The 22,794-nt window shown below is 42.0% G+C and overlaps 1 protein-coding gene across 4 annotated transcripts in view; it reads left to right on the top strand.

The window, feature by feature from the left end:
• NDEL1 (nudE neurodevelopment protein 1 like 1) overlaps window positions 1–22,585 on the top strand; it is a 58,873-nt gene extending 36,288 nt beyond the window's left edge. The window contains exons 3-10 of one of the 4 annotated variants that reach the window (XM_012457574.2): window positions 280–433; window positions 1,316–1,464; window positions 4,381–4,517; window positions 7,893–8,066; window positions 10,689–10,780; window positions 14,581–14,732; window positions 17,854–17,888; window positions 21,354–22,585. In XM_012457574.2, the coding sequence (XP_012312997.1) occupies window positions 280–433; window positions 1,316–1,464; window positions 4,381–4,517; window positions 7,893–8,066; window positions 10,689–10,780; window positions 14,581–14,732; window positions 17,854–17,888; window positions 21,354–21,361 (901 nt within the window). In that variant the 3' untranslated portion in view covers window positions 21,362–22,585. The remainder of the gene's footprint in view (window positions 1–279; window positions 434–1,315; window positions 1,465–4,380; window positions 4,518–7,892; window positions 8,067–10,688; window positions 10,781–14,580; window positions 14,733–17,853; window positions 17,889–21,353) is intronic. The other 3 variants (XM_021674716.2, XM_012457573.2, XM_064378325.1) reach the window with 3 other exon arrangements.
• The last annotated feature ends 209 nt before the right edge of the window (window positions 22,586–22,794 follow it).

The following is a 22,794-nucleotide window of genomic DNA, read 5'->3' as shown; positions in this document are numbered from 1 at the left end:
TGTAGACTTACTTTTCATAAATATCGTAATCACTGACTTGTGACTGCTTTTTGGGCTTGTAAGTAATTTTCATTGAACCCCGAATATATACAGTAAGAAATGGAAAATAGATTGTCTTTAGTATATATACAGTAAGAGATGGAAAACAGATTGTCTTTAGTATATTTTATGAGAGCATTAGCATTCAAGCAAAAATTATCGAATTGCTATATAATCATCTCCAGGACCATTCTTGTGGTTCTTACTATAACTCATCTTTCCCACTTTGTTTCTGATTAGCTTCCAGGAAGCTCGGGATGAGCTAGTTGAATTCCAGGAAGGAAGCAGAGAATTAGAAGCAGAGTTGGAGGCACAATTAGTACAGGCTGAACAAAGAAATAGAGACTTGCAGGCTGATAACCAAAGACTGAAATACGAAGTGGAGGCATTAAAGGTAATTGCAGCAGTGGAAGCTGGTGTCTAATGTGTTGGGTTTAATTAAAATGAGAAGTATATTTTTCAGGTGCTTAAGAGCAGCAGGTGACAAAAAGTGGTTTTAAAAAAAGGCTTAAAGTGAATTTTTGAATAAAATGTTTTCTTTCATGGAACCAAGGGAAAAGGTGGTTTAGAGTTTAGGAGTTCACTTAGAAACTTTGTAGCTGTCACTCTTCTAGCTATAATGTTCTAGCTGTGTTATATTGTAGTTCCTATACTTTTCAAAAGCTGCCTGATGATTTGTTTTGACAGAGTACCTCATTCTGAAGTATGTTTACAATTATATTTATAGGAAATATGGATTTATTTCATTATTGTTCATAGCTCTTTCAGTTTTGGAATTTAGTTTGAATTAAAGATTTCCCTTCTAAAAAAGGAGTTTTTAGGAGCAAAAGGATTAATCCTTTTCTCCGCCCTTCACCATCTACTGTAGCCACGTTTGAGGGTGTTTAGTGTTTGGGGAATAGGTGGGTGGGGAATGCTGGGTGGGAAGGTAAAGGGTAGGGAATTTGAACTCTGTGCTTACCCTGGGCCACATTTAGCCTGAAAACCCAGAGGTTTTCCCAACAAGTTTGGGGATTTTGAGGCCAGGGTTTTTTTTATATTACTTCTTTTCAGAGAGATCGTTACTGGGTTTCTTTCTGAGAGGAGAATGGTCAACAAAATTTAACATGAGTTTAGGCACTTAGAATGAATGTGTGATTTAGTTGTTTTTAAAATAATTGTTACAAGAGTGTGGGTAAATTCCTTGGTCTACCCCCACCCTTTTAACTTGAGTTACATCTTTATTAAAGAGGACTGTATATTAACGACATGTACTTTCCTATACTGATGCCTTCAGGAGAAGCTAGAGCATCAGTATGCACAGAGCTACAAGCAGGTCTCAGTGTTAGAAGATGATTTAAGTCAGACTCGAGCCATTAAGGAGCAATTGCATAAGTATGTGAGAGAGCTGGAGCAGGCCAATGACGACCTGGAGCGAGCCAAAAGGTAAACGAATGACTGCATTTTGTTAGAAAAAAACCAAGTTGATAATTAGTGATTAAAATCTTTATTGGGCTTTTCCCCTAGATCTTAGTCCCAGAACATTCCCTTTTGGTTTTTCATGTTACCTGTAACTCATCATATGGAAAAGAACCCCAAATCCTCATCTCCCGGATAATGCCCTTCACAGCTTTTCTCTTTCAATTTTTCCTTTTTCCTTCATGTGCCATTGTTGATCTTACTGGTTTTGTTTTGTTTTTTTGAGACTAGGTCTTACTCTGTCACCCAGGCTGGAGTGCAGGTATAGAGTGTGTTATTTATTTAATGTTATTCATTTAATTCATGTACTCTAATTTTTCTTTTTAGGGCAATAATAGTTGCCCTAAAAAGTGGCGTGATCTCGGCTCACTGAAACCTCTGCCTCCCAGGTTCAAGCAATTCTTGTGCCTCAGCCTTCCAAGTCACTGTGATTACAGGTGTGTACCACCACACCTGGCTAATTTTTGTATTTTTAGTAGAGACGGGGTTTTGCTATGTTGGCCAGGGTGGTCTTGAATTCCGGCATCAAGTGATCTGCCTGCCTCGGCCTCTCCAAGTGTTGGGATTACAGGTGTGAGCACTGCACCTGGCCTGGGTTGTTTTTTTCTAAACTGTCTAATGCTTTCCTCCATCTTCCCTCTGTGTTCTTAACACTTCTGTACTTCCTGTAGGTCCTCACATCTTATACCTGGTTTCTGTAGTTATCTTCTAGCTGATCTGTCTTTATATTTCTATTCCTTTTTCTTCTCTTGTGTTTTAATACTGACTGATGAATTTTCTTAAAATGTTGATTTCAGTTCAAATTTTCTGAGCAGACTACAGTGGCTTGCTATTACTGTTGCCAAACTTTCATGCATCTGTAATTATTTGTTTCTTAATCATTCCAAACTTAATTCCTATTACTTTATAGTTGTTTCCTGGTATTTTCTTCCTATTTATGCCGTGAGTCTTAAGTGACTGATGTGATGCTAAATGTACGGATGCAGAGCTAGTCAGGTCACTACCCTTGGGGGTGACACATAGGTACATTCACTGTGTTAATAGCCTAGTAAAAAGAAGTGGGCAAGCTGCTCAAGGGCATAGAGGAGGCAGCAGCCAGAGCACTTGGGGGAATTTGGGAAGCCATTGCTGAGTCTGCAAGGAAGAGTAGACGTTAACCGGGTAAAAAGACAGGTGCAAAGGCAGAGAGGCAGGAAAGTACTTGAGGTATTCATATTTGAGCTTTTTTTTTTTTTTTCCTGAGATGTGAGTCTTGCTCTGTTGCCCAGGCTGGAGTGCAGCGGCTCCGTTTGCACTCACTGCAACCTCTGCCTACTGGGTTCGAGTTATTCTCATGCCTCAGCCTCCCTAGTAGCTGGGTTTACAGGTATGTGCCACTATGCCTGGCTAATTTTTGTATTTTTAGTAGAGATGGGGTTTTGCCATGTTGGTCAAGCTGGTCTCGAACTCTGACCTCAAGTGATTTGCCCACCTCGGCCTCTCAAAGTGCTGGGATTACAGGCATGAGCCACTGCCCCTGGCCCATATTTCACATTGATTGATGTGTATAGTGATAGCGTGGCTGAAGGAGATGAGCCTGGAAGTGGTTGGGGCCAGACTGTGAACAACCTAGTAGGCTATGTTTGAAAGTCACTCTCTAGGCAATGGAGAACTCATTAATTTTGTTTTTTAAACAAAGGAGTAATATCAGATTTTGATTGGAGAAGATAATAATGAGGAATTGGAAGTAGGGAGGAGATGTAAAGACCATTTAGGAGTAATCCAGGTGATGAATGAAGAATTTAGGCAGAAGATTGGAGGAGGTTGGGACAGAAGGTTGAAGAAGAAATGGATATGAGAGACATTTTGGCGATTGGTAGGAATTGATAAAATTAGATGTGGCTTTAAATTCCAACTTGAGGTGAAGGAATTTTATTTCTATAGCAGATTGCATATAGTGTGAGACATAGAATAGGTGCCTGTTAATGTTTGTTGAATGAGTGTCTGAGAAGTCCAGGAAGAAAAGGGTTGGTGGGAGGTAAATGGAGTGGGACAGTTACTGACAGTTACTGCAAGTCGTTCAGGTTCTTGGCATTTTGAACAAAGATTTGTACAAAACACACAGCAAAGCAAGGAAGGAATGAAGCAACAAAAGCGGAGATTTATTGAAAATGGAAATACACTCCCCAGGGTGGGAGCGGGCCCAAGCAGCGGCTCAGGGTCCCTGGTTACGGGATCTTCTGGTGTCCAGATACCCTCTAGAGGTTTTCCATTGGCCACTTGGTGTATACCCCATGCAAATGAAGTAGTGGCTCATGATCAGTCTAATTGATTGGTTAATTGGTTGCAGAGGGCAACCAATCATAGGCTGAAGTGAAGTTACAAAGTAACACCCTATGCAAATATCTGATTGGTTGCAGAAAGCAAAGAGTAGCCTCTGGTCCTTTCCTTACTCAGGTGTGGAAAGTTCGGATTTTCTTTTTGATTTAGTTCTAGGAAGTCAGTGTGAGTTGGCCTTAAGTTCCCTGACTTGGGATTTAATGTTTTAAACTCTTATATATATACATGACAAGTGTTGAAAAGTTTTCTTTCTGAAAATGTGTGAACTTGATTTTGTATTGTGTTCAAAATACAGTGTTAGATATAAATAGCGTAACAACTAGCCTATCTGTAGGGAACATTATGGAATAGATGGGAATTTAAGAGAGTATATTGAATATATTGCCCAAATGATAGAGACACTACATGCCAGCAGTGGTCAGGAAGGGGCAAGATCATTTTCTTTGGATGGGGCCAGCCTGGCTAGGTCAGGAAATGTCACGAGATAAATGACAGTTTTCATTTGTACTGTCCGTTTGCACATGTTATTTATTTAATTCATGTACTCTAAATTTTTCTTTTTAGGGCAACAATAGTTTCACTGGAAGACTTTGAACAGAGGCTAAATCAGGCCATTGAACGAAATGCGTTTTTAGAAAGTGAACTTGATGAAAAGGAATCTTTGTTGGTCTCTGTACAGAGGTTAAAGGATGAAGCAAGAGGTAAAATTTATAACTTAAAGTATATAGTTGGCCCTTGAACAACGTGGGTTTGAACTGTGTGGGTCCACTTTGACTTTTTTTCAACCAAACACAGAGTGAAAATACAGTATACACAGCATTCAAAACCCTGTATACGGAGGACTGACTTCGTATTTATGGGCCAAGTGTGGGCCTTGAGTATGTGCCAATTTTGGTGTAGGTGGGGATCCTAGAACCAGTCCCCATGTATACTGAGGGAAAACTGTCATCCCTTACCTTACTGTCCCTATGCAAGAAGAAGCTTAGGGTCAACTTTTTCAAAGCTATACTATTTTTTTTTTTTTTTTTTTTTTTTGAGATGAAGTCTTGCTCTGTTGCCCCGGCTGGAGTGCAATGGCATGATCTCTGCTCACTGCAGCCTCCACCTCCTAGGCTTAGGCAATTCTCCTGTCTCAACCTCCCGAGTAGCTGGGATTACAGGTGCCCACCAGCGTGCCCAGCTAACTTTTGTATTTTTAGTAGAGACAGGGTTTCACCATGTTGGCCAGGCTTGTCTCGAATTTCTGACCTCAAATAATCTGCCCGCCTTGGCCTCCCAAAGTGCTGAGGTTACAGGCGTGAGCCACCGTGCCCAGACAAAGCTATACTTTTGTATACTTTTTCAAGCACTGTGCTATCTGCTAATCTGTTAATTTACTTAATACCTATATCATGAGTGCTAAGAGGTAGATATTCTTATCTCTATTTTAGAAATGAGAAAACAGAGTTTGAGTTTAGTCCCAGGTAATATAGCTTGTCAGCTGAGGTTTAAACCCTGTTCTGATTTCCAAAGCTGTAGCCACTACCACTGTGCATATGCTGTTCCGTTTGTTTTGGTTTTTTTCTTGTTGCTCCTACCTAAATAATAAACAAACTATGTATATAATATGTATACAGCAGTATGTACACATAGTATACATACACATAAATAGTATACATACTGCCGTATACATATTATATATATAGTTCATATATACTTTCCTTTAAAATTTTCCTTTTCTCCCCCTTTTTTCCTTATGCATTATAGAATTCAAAATACCACAAAGAAGAAAATAAAAAATACTGCCAATCCTTTATCTGGAGAGAAACCACTAACAGTTTGTTGAATTTCTTTCCAGTGTTTCCTATGACTGTACCTATCTGTCTGTTTTTTTGAAAGACCATACTGTGCAGACACACAGACACTTACATTCACCCTTATTTCTTTCCCCGCCTTTTCTACAACTTAACGTAGAAAATACGGTCCATGGCAATAAAAAATCTTTTAAAACAGATTTTCAAAATGTTAGATAACCTATTATAAAGTTATGTTTTAGTAATGAGTTTGTTAGTTATAAGTAGTGCTGTGACTAAGATCTTCATAATATTTAGGAGTATCTGATGATTTCTTTAGGAGAGGCAAAGGAAATATTTTTGATGGTAACAACTGAGTGTCTTCATACTCTATAGCTTTGTTAATAATAATTAACAAAATAATTTAAATATCAGTCCATTTGAAAGTTGAAAGTTGCTATCTTGTTTTCTGATTTGTAGTTCAATTACTACTTGTGAAACTTCTTGTCCAATGTCTATTGAATCTTTCAGAGATAGTTTTATTATGTCCTTTTTTCCCCCTGAGGAAGTGATATATTTACCTGAAGAACTTCTCATCATTTATATCTTACTTGGTTATAATTGTGGTAAAAACCACATAACATTGACCGTCTTAACTACCCTTGTTTTGTTTTTTTTTTTGAGACAGGATTTGCTCTGTTGCCCAGGCTAGGATACAGTGGTGAGATGATAGCTCACTGCAGCCTCAAACTCCTAGGCTTAAGTGATCCTCCCACCTCAGCCTCCTGTGTAGCTAGGATTACAGGAATGTGCTACTACATCCAGCTAATTAAAAAAAAAATTTTGTGGCAACCCAGTCTCACTATGTCAGCCAGGCTGGTCTTGAACTCTTGGCCTTAAGTGATCCTTCTGTTTCTCCCAAAATGTTGGGATTACAGGTGTGAGCCACTGTGCCTGGCTTCTTAACCATTTTTAAGTGTACAGTCCAGTAGTGTTAAATATAGTGAAACTGTTGTGTAAACAGATTTTTAGAACTTTTTCATCTTGTAAAACTGAAACTATGCCTATTGAATAGTCACTGCTCATTTTCTCTTCCTTTTAGCCCCTAGCAACCGCAGTTCTACTTTCTATGAGTTCAACTACTTTAGATACCTCATATAAGGGGAATTATAGAGTATTTGTGACTGGCTTATTACACTTAACATAGTGTCCTCAAGGTTTATCCGTGTGTAGCATGTGACAAGATTTCCTTCTTTTTTAAGGCTGAAAGATAGTCCATTGTATGTATTCATTTTCTTTATCTGTTCATCTGTGGGTGGATGTGGAGTTGCTCTCATCTCTTGACTATTGTGAATGATGTCACTGTGAACATGGGTGTGCAAATATATCTCTTTGAGATCCTGTTTTGAATTCTTTTGGATACATACCCAAAAGGGGGATGACTTTGTTTCTTTGTTAACATAAACAAATATTCTGTAGATTAATTGCATAATCGGAAAAGAAAACATTAATTTTTGGTTAAAAACTCGATATTGACTGGGCGTGGTGGCTCACGTCTGTAATCCCAGCACTTTGGGAGGCTGAGGCGGGCTGATCATTTGAGGTCAGGAGTTCGAGACCAGCCTGACCAACATGGTGCAACCCTGTCTCTACTAAAAATACAAAAAATTTAGCTGGGCATACTGGCAGGTGCCTGTAATCCCAGCTACTGGGGAGACTGAGCTAGGAGAATCGCTTGCACCCGGAGGCAGAGGTTGCAGTGAGCTGAGACTGTGCCACTGCACTCCAGCCTGGGTGACAAAGCGAGACACCATCTCAAAAAAGAAAAAAAAATCCTTGATATTTGAGAGCATGAAAAAACTTTAAACTGTTCCGAGTACTTCTTTTCTAAAACCAAATATTTTGTAGTGGTGATAGTTAATACCAACCCATTTAAAATTACAAAAATCCACATAGTTTTGCAATAATCCCAAAACTACACATTTGAAAATAAAAGCAAATGAGTTGGTGAAGAATATTTACTTTTGTGTGAATCGTACTCTGTACTCTGCACTGTTTCTTTTTGCATATGAGCATAAGTAACTTCTCTCAGGTTATAACATTTTTAAATTCTGAAAGATCATTTAGATAGTAGTTTTACCATTTTTATTACCCTAGATATAAAAATTATTAATAACTAGAAAATTATTTTTTGAGAAATAGCAATTTAGGAAGAACGTCTTTACAACATTTTAGATGTCTCTTTTCTTGATACATTTTCTCCCTCTAGTGAGTATTCCTTCCCTTGTTTGCAATATTTTACAGATTTAAGGCAAGAACTAGCAGTTCGAGAAAGACAACAGGAAGTAACTAGAAAGTCGGCTCCTAGCTCTCCAACTCTAGATTGTGAAAAGATGGACTCTGCTGTCCAAGCGTCACTCTCTTTGCCAGCTACCCCTGTTGGCAAAGGAACGGAGAACACTTTTCCTTCACCGAAAGGTTTGTAATGTCTTTTGTTTTTGAGGCGTTGTGTTAGATTATCAGCTTAAGGGGGTTTGTTGCTGAAGTGGGTTGCTAAGGTTTAAAGAGTAATTTTAGTTTAAAAGTTGGTGAAGTCTAGTGCTATGTGAAACAGAAGAAGGAATTGTCTTCCTGGGCCACTCATACATAGGAAACAGTGAAGTGATGGCTACATTTAAGATGAGATTTTTAAAAGTTAAAGGTTTTTAAGGAAAGTTTATTTTTTGATTATAGCAATAGATTTTTTGATAATAGCAGTATGTTTAGGTAGAAAAATTTAAAAGCACAGACAAAAAAAATAAAAATCATGTTATCACTTACAGACACCGGTGCACCGTTAACATTTGGAGTTTTTTTTTTATTGTGTGTTTGTGTTTGTGCACATCTCTTTGTCACATACAAATCTGGGGATCATATTTAAACACAGTCTTATTTCTTCCTTTTGCCACTTTGCATTTTATGGGAGACCTGAGGCCTTTCTACATAGAATGTACAGAGAATCATTAAGTTATCTTTCAGACTCATGTACCGGCTTGGATGGACATGCCCATTTTGTTACATGCTTCAGGAGCTGCCGTTTTCAAAGGCATCTTTCAGAGTAATTGATGATTGGCATATACAGAATAGTCACGTGGCCATCAGCCAGTGTGTTTTTAAAAATCCAAATAAGCAGAAAAACCACTTAGCCACTAGATAGAACCTTAAAATGGAATCCCAGAGTTCTCAATTGAGATTTGTTTAGATTTTGCAGCTCACAGTTCATATTTCAGCTCTCTTGTCCCCCCATGCTTTTTTTTCCCCCTATATTAGAAGCTGTCATCCCACCCCTTTTTAAATTATAGGGTTCTAGCTTTCAAAATGCTGTGTGGGCAATTAGTACAGTGAGCTATGTCTGTGCTACTCAATAAAGTAGTCACTAGCCCATGTGACTCTCTCTCTCTCTCTCTCTCTCTCTATATATATATATTTATTATTATTATTTTTTAAGACAGAGTCTTGCTCTGTCATCAGGTGCCAGGCTGGAGTGCAGTGGCGCGATCTCGGCTCACTGCAACCTCTGCCTCCCAGGTTCAAGCAATTCTCCTGCCTCAGCCTCCCGAGTAGCTGGGACTACAGGTGCATGCCACCGTGTCCAGCTAATTTTTGTAATGGAGTTTCACCATGTTGGCCAGGATGGTCTCAATTTCTTGACCTTGTGATCTACCCGCCTTGGCCTAAATTTATATTAATCTAAATGAAATATAAAATTCAGTTTCTTGTTCACATTAACCACATTTCAAGTGCTTAGTAGCCCTTGAGTAGATAATTCAATTTGCCTTTGCCTTGTTGCGAAGCGACATCAGATAAGGTATGTGAAGGTGCTATGTGGTCGTAAGGTGTTACTAATTGCACTAGTATGCCATCTTTACTGTTGAGGACAAAGCCAGGCAGTAGATTATAGCAGTCATCAGGAGCCCTCATTATCAGTTTTTCAGAATAGCTGCTTGTGTATTTGAAGATTTCACAGTTACATCTGAGGGCTAACAAAGTTTTGCTATTATGTTACTAATTAGAATTATATAGATCTGAAAATCCTTTAGTTGAGGACTAATCAGAATAGTTAAAAGCCTCAGGTGCAGTGACACCCACAGGTGGTACATGTATTTTTTAATAGCCTATTAGAGTTTTCATTCATGGACTTGGGGAGTCAACGGGACATGGAGCCTGCTCTGGCACAGCATGAGATGTGGCAACCCTATGGCAGTAATATTTGCTTAATATGTTTTTAGGCTGGAACCAATAGCATGAATTTTCACTGGCTAACCTAAAAGCTGCTGTGTACTAGATCACTGCAATTTCATTGCAAGAAAGCACAGAATTGCAAGGAGCAGCAGGTGATCAGAGAAATCCGTGAGATCTTAGAGCTGATCTTTCTGAAGTAGTCTGTCTCTAATTGTATCTTACATCTTACTATTTACAATGTTGGTTTTTTTTTTTTTTTTTTTTGAGATGGATTTTTGCTCTTGTTGCCTAGGCTAGAGTTCAGTGGTATGATCTTGGCTCACTTGCAACCTCTGCCTCTTGGGTTCAAGCGATTCTCCTACCTCGGCCTCCCAGCAAACCAGTAGAAAAAACGTACAAAGACTAAGCAGCTGATTTTTGGAAGAGATTCAAGTGACTAGTTACTATGGAAATAGAAACTAAACATGACTATCAAATTGTCAAAAAAAAAGATAATGTCTGATACTATTGAGGGCACCACCACATAGATTGCTGATATTGGTACAGGCTTTTTACAGAGCATTAAGGTGAAAAAAAATGGGCATAGGCTCTGACCTAGCAGTTCTATTTTTAGGAATCTCTTTTCCAGAAATACTTGTCTAGATGTGTAAAAGTATGTGTCCTTGTAGCATTATTTGTAATGGTGAAAAATTTGACATAATGTAAATGTTCACCAATTGGAGAGTGGTTAAACCTGCTTATGTTATCTAGACTTTATCCATAGTTGGAAGTAGTTTGTTGATATTGTGTTGAGTGTTATACTACTTTGTAATCTCAACAGCCAAACCTAAATGTAAAGGGAAATGCAAGTGTAATCACTCATCTTTTATTTTTCTCTAGCTATACCAAATGGTTTTGGTACCAGTCCACTAACTCCTTCTGCTAGGATATCAGCACTGAACATTGTGGGGGATCTCTTACGCAAAGTGGGGGTAAGTTTCAATTATTGATCACTAGGTGTTTCCATTGACAAGGTATTGAATTATTTCTTTTTTCTTTTTTTTTTTTTGAGGTGGAGTTTCACTCTTGTTGCCCAGTCTGGAGTGCAGTGGCGTGATCTTGGCTCACCACAACCTCCACCTCTCAGGTTTAAGCGATTCTCCTGCCTCTGAACTAGCTGGGATTATAGGCATGTGCCACCATGCCTGGCTAAGTTTTTGTATTTTTAGTAGAGACGGGGTTTCTCCATGTTGGTCAGGCTGGTCTTGAGCTCCCGACCTCAGGTGATCCACCGGCCTTGGCCTCCCAAAGTGCTGGGATTACAGGTGTGAGCCACTGTGCCTGGCTGAATTATTTCTTAACTTGAAGTGAAGGAAGAAAGAAAGGATACTTTTCTGTGGTAAAGACTGTAATGAAGCTGAGAAGTAAAAGCATCTAGTGACTAGCCAGAGTCATATGTACCGTGAGAGATATGTACCATGGAAATGCAGGGACATTTCCATGATGTCCCTGCAGAAAAGCCTGTATCCTGAGCTCGGAGGCTCCCCCTGGGCATTCTTCCTGTTCCCCATTCCTGTTTCAACAGCACAATGCCTCTGTCCTTGTCTAGCATACTTTGTCTAAGGCCTGCTGTGTGTTCTACCACCCTCATCCTGGTCTTTGCTGCTGTCTCCCGTCTTCCTGGTCATTCCTTTGTCTTGTGTTTTATGGGACTTTAACATTTGGCTCATGGCATCACTCTCTACTCTTAGTCTTGCCCACCTTATTGTTCCTTGGCCACCTCAACTTCAGCGCCTTCTCGTTGGTGTGAGCCTTGTGTTCCAGAACAGTTTCACTTCTGGTCTTTATATTCGTGCCACTCAACAAATGTGTTTTGAGAATTTTGTTTAACTGTAATTTGCTCAAAATCATGTTGAGTTTTTTAATATTCATATCAAGGTGACCTGTGTGCCGTTTTCTTTTCCTAGCATTTCTATTTTCCCCTTCTTTCTTTTGAGTAGAAGAAACCTGCACTTTTCTTTGCTCTTATGTCTTCCAGCTGCTTATTCATGCTTTCTGCAGGAGGCCCTGATGCGCTTCTAGGGCCGCTGCATTGTTGTCGCTCTTGAATTTCTCCTCATTTCACTCTCGGGTTAGTTCTGCCTGTTCCTCAACCCCATGTTGTCTTTGTTCCTTGTTTGTTTTGCTTTAGTACTTTATTCAGAAGTAGTGCATGAAACTTTAATTTGGCAGCTTGAATGGTTTACGCATTCAGCTGACAATCTGTTTTCTAAGAGTCATCAAAATGATGACCTCCAAAAGTCACCAACACTTTTGGTCTGCTGCTGTCCACCAGCCCTTGTTTGCTTCTGTGAATATTTCATTTATGCCTCTTTACATGGCTTTGTCTGCTGAACTGGAAGTCCCTCTTCACACAGAAAATCAAGGCCATTTGCTTTAAGGTCCTTTGATTTCTATTCTCATCTTCTGTTATTACCCTCCTATTATTACCTCTATTTGTAGCCGTTCCTCCCTTTTGTCCCAGTGGTGAAAGTACAAATTCCTGCCCGTGGCTAATTTTGTTCATCTGTGCTTTGGATCTCATTTTTTCCAACCCTCAAATCTTTATTTCTCCTGTATCTTCAGCCTTTTGCTATATATGTGTTAATATTTATGTGTAACATTTATGTATTACACATTATATATTATGTATTATACATGTATACTTTAATATTTCTGTATTACATGTTATCCATATAAATATATATAGTACTTACACGGTACATATCACATACTTTAAAGCTTCTTGAAAGCATGTCTCCATTTATGGTTAGCATTTTGACTGCATGTGCACTCCCCAGAGATGTTAGCCTGGGCTCTGTCCCCTGCTCATGCCACTAAAACTGCTCACTGGTGATCTCAGTGCTGTCCAATCTAACGGATGCTGTTCTGTCCTAATTTTACCTGAAACATTCAACACTGACCTTTTTTTTTTTTAATGCCCTCTTTTCTCTGCTTCTCTGATGCTGTTTCATGGCTGCTTCCAACTTTCTTTGCATTCCTCTTAGTCATCTTGTTGGGTCTTCATCTGCTCACCCTTTCAGTATTGGTTTTACTCAGAGTTCTGTCCTTGATTTTCTGATCTTAATCACAACCATGGTTTCATCCACTGCTGGGTGTGGGTATCTTTCAAATCCTAATTTCTAGACCACTCTTTTCCCCTGAAAAGACCTGCTTGCTTGTGCTTGGATGCCTCAGCGATATCTCAGACATAACTTGTGCCTGCTGTGTGATAGATGCTCAATAATGTATTTGAATGAATGAATGAACACATGTCTTGAATATGGGAAATGAATGGCTCTCAATTTCTACTGTGTGTGTAGTTTTAATAAGCTGCTGAATTATTATTGAATTATGCTTATTCAGAGTCTGTCCTACAAGGTCATTACCTCTCTTTTTTCTGTTGTTATTTTACTAGGTCATTGTACTTTTGTCATAGGATAGAAAAAGAAGAAAAAAATTTGTCTGTTTTTGTTGCTGTTTCTTTTTTTGAGATAGAGTCTCGCTCTGTTGCCCAGGCTGGAGTGCAGTGGCGCTCTCAAGGCTCAACCTCTGCTTCCTGGGTTCAAGCAATTCTTGTGCCTCAGCCTCCTGCTGGGATTACAGGTGTATAGCTGGGATTACAGGTGTATGCCACCACGCCCGGCTAATTTGTTAATTTTTTCTTTAGTAGAGACTGGGTTTCACCATGTTGGCCAGGGTGGTCTCAAACTCCTGGCCTCAAGTGATCCACCTGCCTTGGTCTCCGAAAGTGCTGGGATTACAGGGATGAGCCACTGTGCCCAGCTGTCGTTGCTGTTTCTTAGTAGCTCTTATTGGAATGTGGGGGCAGAAAGTTCGAATGGATTCTCAAAGTGAAGTATACGTTACCTGTGGACTTAATTTAGCTGTGCATTCCCAGTCCTTTAGTGTAGTGGATAATAGACATGAATTGCATTTTTTTTTTTTTTTTTTTTTGCCATGGATGGTATTTTTCTTTTTGGAGGAGGAGAGGTTTGATTTGGGCAAAGTGTTTATGGGAAAGAGGGAGTTGGTGATGTCTGAGCACGTGGAAATAGATGAGAAACACCTGATCTCTTCTTGTCCTCTGTTTATTGGTAGAGCCTGGTGCTTGCCAGGTGTTGTGCTGACAGGTACAAAACAAGGGTGCCCAATTTAGAGGGAAATACTGAAGGGCCAGTGTCATTTGCAGGTGAATTATTTAATTGCAGACAAAGGGTATCAGTTAAACATTTTACAGAGTGCTCTGAGAAATAAAACAGCTTTTAATTGCATGTAAAGTGTTGTAAATTCTCTCATCCATTCCCATGCAGTAGAAAAAAATGAAGAACTTAAAGAATTGGCTGCACTAAAAAAAAATTCTCAAGTGATATTTTTGGGTTTTTTAGTAGTGCTTGCTCCCAAAATGCACCCTGCCCCCTAACACCAACCAACAGCCTACACCTTAGAAACCAACAGTGGGTAGGGTCAGGAGACCTGGGATCTGCCGGGCCTCCTGTGCCATGCTTTTCTTAGTTGTAAGGGGAAGATTATATGTGTTTCCTTCAGTAATGCTAAGATGAATAAATAAAATATTCTAAGCTCATTAGAAAGGGAACATAAGTATTAGCAAGGTGATTGTGGCTGAACTAACCATCATTATCAACTGAGATGAGTAGGTTTTGAGGCTTGAAATGGAAATGGTTTGAAATGCAAATTTTTATGTGCAGCTACTGTTTTGACAACCTTATCATTCCTCCTTCTTTTTTTGTAGGCTTTAGAATCCAAATTAGCAGCTTGTAGGAATTTTGCAAAGGACCAAGCATCACGAAAATCCTATATTTCAGGGAATGTTAACTGTGGGGTGCTGAATGGCAATGGCACAAAGTTCTCTCGATCAGGGCATACATCATTCTTCGACAAAGGGTAAGTCCTGAATGTTTTCAGTGATCATTTTTTGAGTAGTAAAGTTACAGATTATTAAGTGAGCATAATGAAGCCTTGCAAAGCTAAACTCAGCTTGACAAACCTACCTACTTGAAGCCTGTTATCATTCTAATCTTAGGGGACATGAAGTCTGTTGATGTCCTCTAGTCCCCATGGAGTCTGTTGCCCCAGGAACCCTGAATCTGAGGCTTCTGTCCTGGGAAGCAGACTCTTGAAAGGCAGCAGTGTGAGGCTCTGGTGAGTCAAGTGACTGTGATAAGGTCCCTGTTCTCCAGGCACTTACAGGCTGGCCAGCTTGCAAATATCTTTTAGGGGTACAAGAGAGCATCACAATTAAATATATGCGAACTCTACAACAGACCTCCCCTATTTTAGAGAAATATAAGGCCTTGAAGTATTTAGGCACTGGATCAAATACAGTTTAGGAGATACAACTTTTGTATAAAGTTAAGGCTTTTTTGAAGATTGAAGTAAAATTACCCAAAGATTGAAGCAGTGATAATCCTTAATGCAAAAATTTGGGTTGCTATAGAAGTATATGAACTAAAAAGTCAATGTTTCCTGCTTTTACACTGTTTCTGCATTCCTTAGTTATGCCAAGGCATGTCAAATCATATTTTTATGCATCTTTTATGCATAAGTTGTTTTAACACAGTTATGGGATTATACTTTAAAGATTGCTTTGCAATGTGCCTATCATGACTTATACTGCCATTATCTTTTCATGTCATGTGTATTTTTTTACCTCAGTTTACTTATTTATTTTTAAATACTACATGGTTGCCTTAATGTAGGTCACTAGTTAGGACCTGTGGCCTGGGGATGCTGACCATGTTGCCAAAGGTTGTTATTGAAACAGCTAACAGGCACCCATGATCCCTTGCCGCTATCTCTGCCTTGAGTCATAGAGGTAATTCTTGCTTTTCTGTGAAAGCAGAGCAGATACAACTCTAGAAATGTTCACAGTTTTTTAAGGCAGCTGGTATTTTCTGCCATCCCCAATAATGATAGCACATTTATAAAGGACCAGATTTGACACACAGGGCACTCTGAAAAGGGTCTTATCCTTGTAGTGGAGTGTTTTGGTTGATATCTGTCCCTTAAGAGAATTTTTCCCTGAATTATATACATTTCATTAAGGACTTTGTATTAAAAGCACATTGTAAATCATCACTATTAAAAAGAATAAAATTAGAACTTTATTCTTTTAAAAAAATTTTTTTGTCTTTTTAAGAGATGGGGTCTCACTATGTTGCTTAGGCTGTTCTCAAACTTTTGGGCTCAAGTGATCCTCCTGCCTCAGCCTCCCAAAGTCCTGGGATTGCTACCACGCTGATCTGTAATCAGAACTTTGTTCTAACCATTGGGGTTCCTCGGGTGGAGTAAATATAAAATTGATTTTCCTCAGGCTTAGGAGTTTCAGGCAGACTTGAGGTAGCCCTTGTTTTTATGCGGGAATGGTAAATGGAATGGCTGGATGGTTTCACATGAGCATAGCCATTTTCCCCAAACGATATGGAGAACGTTTGGGGAAGTCTTCATAAATGTTGGAAACAGTGCCTAATTATTTTTTCCTGCAACTTATAATGACCCTCTCTGAGAGTAGTTATTAATCTTTCCTTGGAATCATATTTCTTGATGGGCCTCAGGTGCCTTATGACATGAGAGCAGGCATGAACCATAAATGGATTGGTTGAACTGGTGCCTGTGTGTGTGGCAGCCCTCAGGACAGTCACGATGAGGGAAGGATGACACTGTCCAGGGTCACTGCTCCTGCCTGCCACTTGCCTCCCAATGCAGAGCACCAGGGCAGGGATTGCCAAGAGGTGAACCTGCTCTCAGGGAGATGTGGGGACTCAGTGTGAGCGGAAACCAGGAGTGGGCCTTGGGCACACTGACTCAACCCCTGTCCCTCGAGAGCATCCCAGATGCAAGTGTAGGCTTTCTTTCTTGCACTGAACCTGGAAATGTGCTGTGTTTCCCAATAGGAACAGTTACAGAGACTTGGTTTTGGTTTTACACTGTGCCTTTTCTTAAGAAATAGGCTTTTGTGGGCTGGCCGCTGTGTGAGTGCTTAGCTGGTATGATAAGTGGATTGTATGTGCGCACTGAAATATTAACCTGTTGCGAGTTAGCTTTCTAGTTGCTGTATCCTGAGGGTAACTCTTTCGTGGGTTTTGCTGTGTTTTCACTTAATTGCTGCTTTGCTTCGATTCTGGCTTCTAGCCTGCCTGGCTTTTTACCTCTGGCCTTTCTTCCTGCTGACGTGTTGACTAGATAAAAACCAAGATGTTGTGTATCAGGTGCAAAAAGGAAGGGCAGAATATCCCAATTCCTGGATCCATTCTACACTCTGGCAGGTTAAAAAAAAAACAAAAGCCTGCCTGTATAGAAGTGGAGAAGCATGGCTTGTAGTTTCAGCATGAGAAAAGCTCCCCATTTCAAAAAGCCCTCCACTGTGGAACCTGCCTGCCCTCCCTCTCACTCCTGGGGAGTCTGTAGCACTGTGGCGAGAGCTTACTGGTGCCGCTAGAAGCCTGTGGCAGGATTGTCTGGGGAAAAGACGTAATCAGAGTAGGTTTGTGTGCGTGTGCATGTGTGTGGGTGCACATGTGTTCACTCCACCTTCCCACCCCCTCACAACTTTAGTTGCAGTGAAGCTTTCGCACATAAAATGATATACCTTAGCTGGGCTGTATTGCTTTATGGGATTCAAAAGTATTTTGTAAATTCTGGTCATTTGAGGGATTTTTGGAATCAGAATTTTGCCTAGTCTGTGATCACTTCTGCCAGTTCCTGAAACGTGGGCTGCCGTGCCTGCTTCCCCGGTGCTGAGCTGTTTCCTTCAGCTGTGGTAACCCTTTGTCTCAGCATCTAAAAGGACACGTTTCATGTGTAGCGTAGTCACTTGGATTCCCTCAAAAACATTCTTTTTTTCCCATAACTTTTATGTAGTTACTTCTTATGTAATGTGCTCTATTTTTGTAAGCCAGTCTGAGTTTTTTTGGGCTGTGTGTAGGTGGGCGTGGACTAATTTTAGGGCATGGTGTGGAAATAGTATTTGTATTACTGTTTAATATGTTTTCCTTTCTTTTATTAGGCAAGAAAAAGTCATATTTCCCACGTTGTTCATGGGTAACTGAATTTGTTTGCTGTGCTCTTTTCGTTCTTTCTCAATCCTGGTGTGTGGTGGAAGACACATTAACAATCTGGTTTTACTAACTGCATGGGGCTGACTCAGCTTTAACCCACTTACAGCCCATCAGTGAGCTTTCAAGGCGCTGTTTGACTTGACTGTATGCCATTATTATTAGTTCAGCTGTGGGAAGCAAGAACAAATTAGTTGCAGTGGTCCTGGGGTGGCTGGGAGCAGCATACCAGGTGGCACCCCTGAGGTGGGCTAGGGAGCTGCAGTGTTGAAGTCAGAGTCCGGTGTCTCTGTCAGGCCGTGGGATCACATTTGACTGTCTTCATGGGACTGGGGTTCTTCCTGTGACCCAGTTGCTTCTGTTTTCTCAAATCAGGCACCAGTGATGATGGAGCCTTGCTGTATGGGCACTCCCTTACCTCTGCGCTCATGCATGTAGTCCCCAGTTAAAATGGAATGGTAGACGGGCATGTGTGTAAGATCTCCCTTACAGAGCCTGGGCTGAGGACTGGAGCAGGTTGGAGCTGTTCTGTGCACACACTCATCCACTGGAATAGGGAGTCGAGGTGTGGCGGTGCCTGCCCACGGGCTCTTCGGGATCGCTCTAGCCCACCCTCCTGCCCTCTCCAATGTCCTCATCCTTGCTTCTTTGACAGATTTCATGTCTCCATCCTCTACCTCGGTTGCTTGAGATTTATTGTCCTTCTGAGCAGCTTCTAAATGTGTCTTGGTTCTTCCCCCTTTGCACTTCTTCCATTGCCATTTTACAGCTGACCTTAGCACCTTTTCTTAGCTGGAGTCTCTGTATTTCAGTCTCCTTACGTAATCTTTGGTGGTAAGATCATGAAATTTTATAGTTCTTGAACCTTTTTTTCCATATATGATTCCCAGATCCGTATCTTCAAGTCTGCCCCTTCTCTCTTCCTTTAGTCCTGCGTTGTCCACTGGGACATTGCCCTGGGGCTCTCTGCTGTTCCCTGAAACTGAATATGTTGAATATCAAGTCTCTTCTCTTGGTAATCTTTTGCTTGGGCACAACTTTGCAGGTCCTCGAAGGGATCTCACCAGACCTGTCATCTCATGTATAAGGCCAGCTTTCTTCTCTGTTCTTTAACTTTCCACTTCTTGACTCACAAGAGAGGTGCTAGGTGAGACCCCGGTGGATTGTCGTTCTCTCTCTGTTCCACCCAGCTTCACGTGAAGCACTCATTTCTGTCCACACAGAAATCTACCGGTTCTCCCTTTATAGCCTGGGCTGCATCACTTGCTTTTCCCATCAGAGCCGAGCTGCCTTGGGAGTGCTGAAGTGGTTGCTTGCTGAGGGCTGCTGGGTCTCTATGACCAGGAGACTAGGAAAGGGTGCTGGCCTGGGCATCCGGAGGCAGCTGGGCCTGACTTCCCCATCGACGGCTCACTAGGCGAGCTGAGGTTAATGGCTGGACCTTCTCTTGCTTTGGTTTCCTTGGCAGTGTAATAGTGGGATGAACCTCATGTTCCTTAAAGGTCCATCTCACTTGAAAATGCCAGAATCCCAGCCCTCAGCCTCCTCGAGGAGCCGTCTCCTAGTTGCTGCTTTTGCACACGTCTGTGGCCCAAGTGCCAGACTCATCCTGGCATCCACCAGTGCTCCCTTTCTGCTGGGTTCCGGGGGCTGTCTGCAGTCCAAGTTTGGGGGCTGCCACTGTGGTCTGTGAGGCTGGGAATCTGAGGTTCGCGTGCTGAGAGCTGCGGTCATTTGTGGGGCCTGCCTGGTTATCCCTGAGGTTTCTAGGAGGAGCAGGTGTCAGGGACTCTGGGACTAGCCAGACAGATGGAACCTATTATATGAGGGCTACTGTGGCAAATAGGATATGGCCTTGGCCCAGTAAGAGGCACAGGCGTGTGACCTTGGGAGAATGGGAAAGCATGGTTTAAACTTTCCAATGTGTTGAAGGTCAAAAATCAGACATCTCCCAACCCAACGAGGAAAGGGAAGATCCGGCTGTTTGTCCTGGAAGGAGGATGGTGTACACCAGGGAGAAGTGATATTTGGCAGAGCCTGTGCTGTGGCTCTCGGTCTCTCTATGCGTGGTTGGAATTGAAACTCCAGATGTGCACTCTGAGTTTCTTTAGATATCAACTTTGTTTCTTCCAAGTAGGCAGGGACTGTTTGATAAGTCTCTGCAAACCTGCTTCTCTGTGAGGTTATCCTCACCTTGTCCATGTGTGAAACAGCTGTCTCTGCAGGGAGTGTGTGTCGGCACTTTTTTTTTTTTTTCAAAGAGACCCTCTCTCCATGAGTCTGTATTCAGCTCCCTGGACCCCTCTGATGAATAGGTGGGAGCAGTAGTGGGCAGATGGGGTGCAGTGTGGCCCCTCGTTGTAGTTGGCTGTATCTCCCTAATTGCTAGTGGGACAAGTTTTCCTAGGAAGCTTTTCAAGGTGGAAAGGCTGAAGTGGCTCCTGAGGGAGGTTCCAGGCTGCACACTCCCTCCCTCTCTTGCTGCTTTCTGTGGCTGCACTGAACAGGGGCAAAGGGGGGCGCTGGGGAGCTCCCTGCATCGCTGGGCTCTGGGTGCTGGGTCCTGGCTGCAGGCTAGTGGGTTGGGCTGGGCTGCCTGCACACGAGTCTGCATTGAAAAGCCTACTCATCTGGCGTTGCCTGCTAAACAATTTTTAAAAGTTATTTTTCTCCACCTTATTAAGATACTCATGTGTTAACACATTGTAGGAGATTTGGAAAATGATTAAAAAAGGATAAAGTAGTAAACAAAATTCACAACCCAGAGGGAAGAAAAATAACGATTCTTAAATTTTTTCTATGATATATATGATCCTATGTACATATATGTGAGTGTTTATATATGTGTGTGTGCGTATATAACGTGTGTATATATACATTCATGTATACACATGTCCCTTCCTGCATTGTAGATTTAGCTACATAGATAGAAATGTCTAAGGGGCTATAGACTAGAATCTAGAATATTTACTATTTGCTTTTTTTTTTTTTGTATTATTGAATATACGCAGTTTGGTAACCTCCTTCTTTCTCCACTTAGTGTTAGTTACGTTCTGAATATTTTCCCATGCTATTAAAAAACTCGTGGAATGCGTTTTTAATGGCTGTGTGATATCTTATTGTTTAGTTGTACCATTATTTAGCTCCCTCTTGCCAGGCATTTGGACCTGCTCTCTGGGGAAAGAATCAGGACTGTGGCTTCAGTGGCCGGTGTGCAGAAGTTGCCAAGAAGGGCCATGTGGTCCTGGTTCCCCAGGATTCCCGAGGCTCAGTTCTCTAACGAGCTGGTGCTTTCCAGGCAGCCAGTCCCCCTGGGCCATCAGGACCCTTCTGCGGGCAAGGAGTAGTTTTAGAAAGCAAGTGAATTTCCTGTTGTGTGTGAGTGATTGTAAATGACCGTTTGTTTTTCTTTTCCCCTTTCTTCCTTTCTGTGCTCTGGTTGCTCCCACAGGGCAGTAAACGGCTTTGACCCAGCTCCTCCTCCTCCTGGTCTGGGCTCCTCGCGTCCCTCGTCAGCACCGGGTATGCTGCCTCTCAGTGTGTGAGTGTCCAGCCTCCAGGTGGGGGCTCCTGCCCTCCTCCAACAACCCAGGACACCCACGCCTCACCCCTTGGTGCCTGGGCCCGGCCCCGTGCCCCTCCGTCTGCCTCCGCACGGCTGGCAGAGGGCAGGCTGCATGCAGTGGCGGCTGCTGGGCCCTGCCCAGCCCCGGGACTCTGCGCGATATCAATACTGGCTATTTTCTCTTCTTGCCGTAGTGCCGTTGGTTTCACATGATTGCACTTTTGTGGGTCACAAGGTGATACATACGTGTATTACTTGGTCACTGGATGCAGAAGTACCCATTCATCACACCTGCCTCATAGTCCCCACTCTGCTGTACCGATAGGATTTAGTTGTGTTTAGGACATTGCAAATCTTCTAGAAGTTCTCCCCAAATCAGGTCAGTGTGTGCCCTCCGGAGCTCCCACCCAGGCATCTCCAGTGCTCATGATCATGTGTCCCTCACTCCGCCCCTCACAGTTTGGGCCTGTTTCTGGCAAAGAGTCAGGAAGGTTACTGAATTAGGGAACGTTTTCTGCATCTTCTGATTTTACTTAAGCAGCTACCATTCCATGGACTTGCCTCCCAGAGCAGCACAAAGCCCGTCTGAGCCCCACGTGGCAGGGCCTCTGGGGCGGGGCACACACAGGCCAAGCCTCTGTGCTGTCTCCTCCTCCCTGCGCCTCAGACTCGGGGTGAGGGAGGGGGGCAGCCTTTCGCCAGCCTTCCAGTTCTTCAGTTCAACGACGTCTTCATCTTCAGAGCGTTTTTGTTTTCTCTTCCAAGGGCCGTCCTGTTGTGTTAGGAAGGGTGAGTGGCTCCAGGGCAGGCTGGCGCGGCTCTGGGGGTAGACTGATAATGGTGGTTGTCCCTGTGCATCCTTTGATTACTCTCATGCTGCATTTACTGTTTACATTTGTTTTATTGTACATAGGTTTGTAAACATTATTGCCTAAGATATTTGTATATAACTTGGGCTTTGTAGCTTTTATTTATTCAGAACTCATATGGCATGTTAATGACTCTGATGGTGTCCTACTCTGGGCAGCTGTAGAGGATCATAATGTGGTTACAAAAGATACTTCCCCTCAAAAACAGTCTTTTAATGTGGAAACAATAAATTTCACAGAAAAAAAGGATTGCCGTTGCTTTCTTCAGTCTCTGCCATCCCATGAGAGGGGAGCACTGGGGCCCATGAAGCCAGGTTCCAGCGTCACTGCTGCTCTGACATGGGATGCGCAGCGGGCAGCAGCCGGGAATGGGATAGAGATGAGGCGGTCTCTGGAGGGGTCTCCTGCGCGGAGAGGGCGTCCTCATGCTGTTTCTTGGTGCTGGCTTCTGGGCTTGG

The sequence above is a fragment of the Aotus nancymaae genome, unplaced genomic scaffold (genome assembly GCF_030222135.1).
Source record: "Aotus nancymaae isolate 86718 unplaced genomic scaffold, 86718_ANA_hifiasm-v0.15.2.pri h1tg000018l, whole genome shotgun sequence".
NCBI lineage: Eukaryota > Metazoa > Chordata > Mammalia > Primates > Aotidae > Aotus > Aotus nancymaae.
Note: the sequence above shows the minus strand (reverse complement) of the source record. Positions and strands in the feature narration are given on the sequence as shown.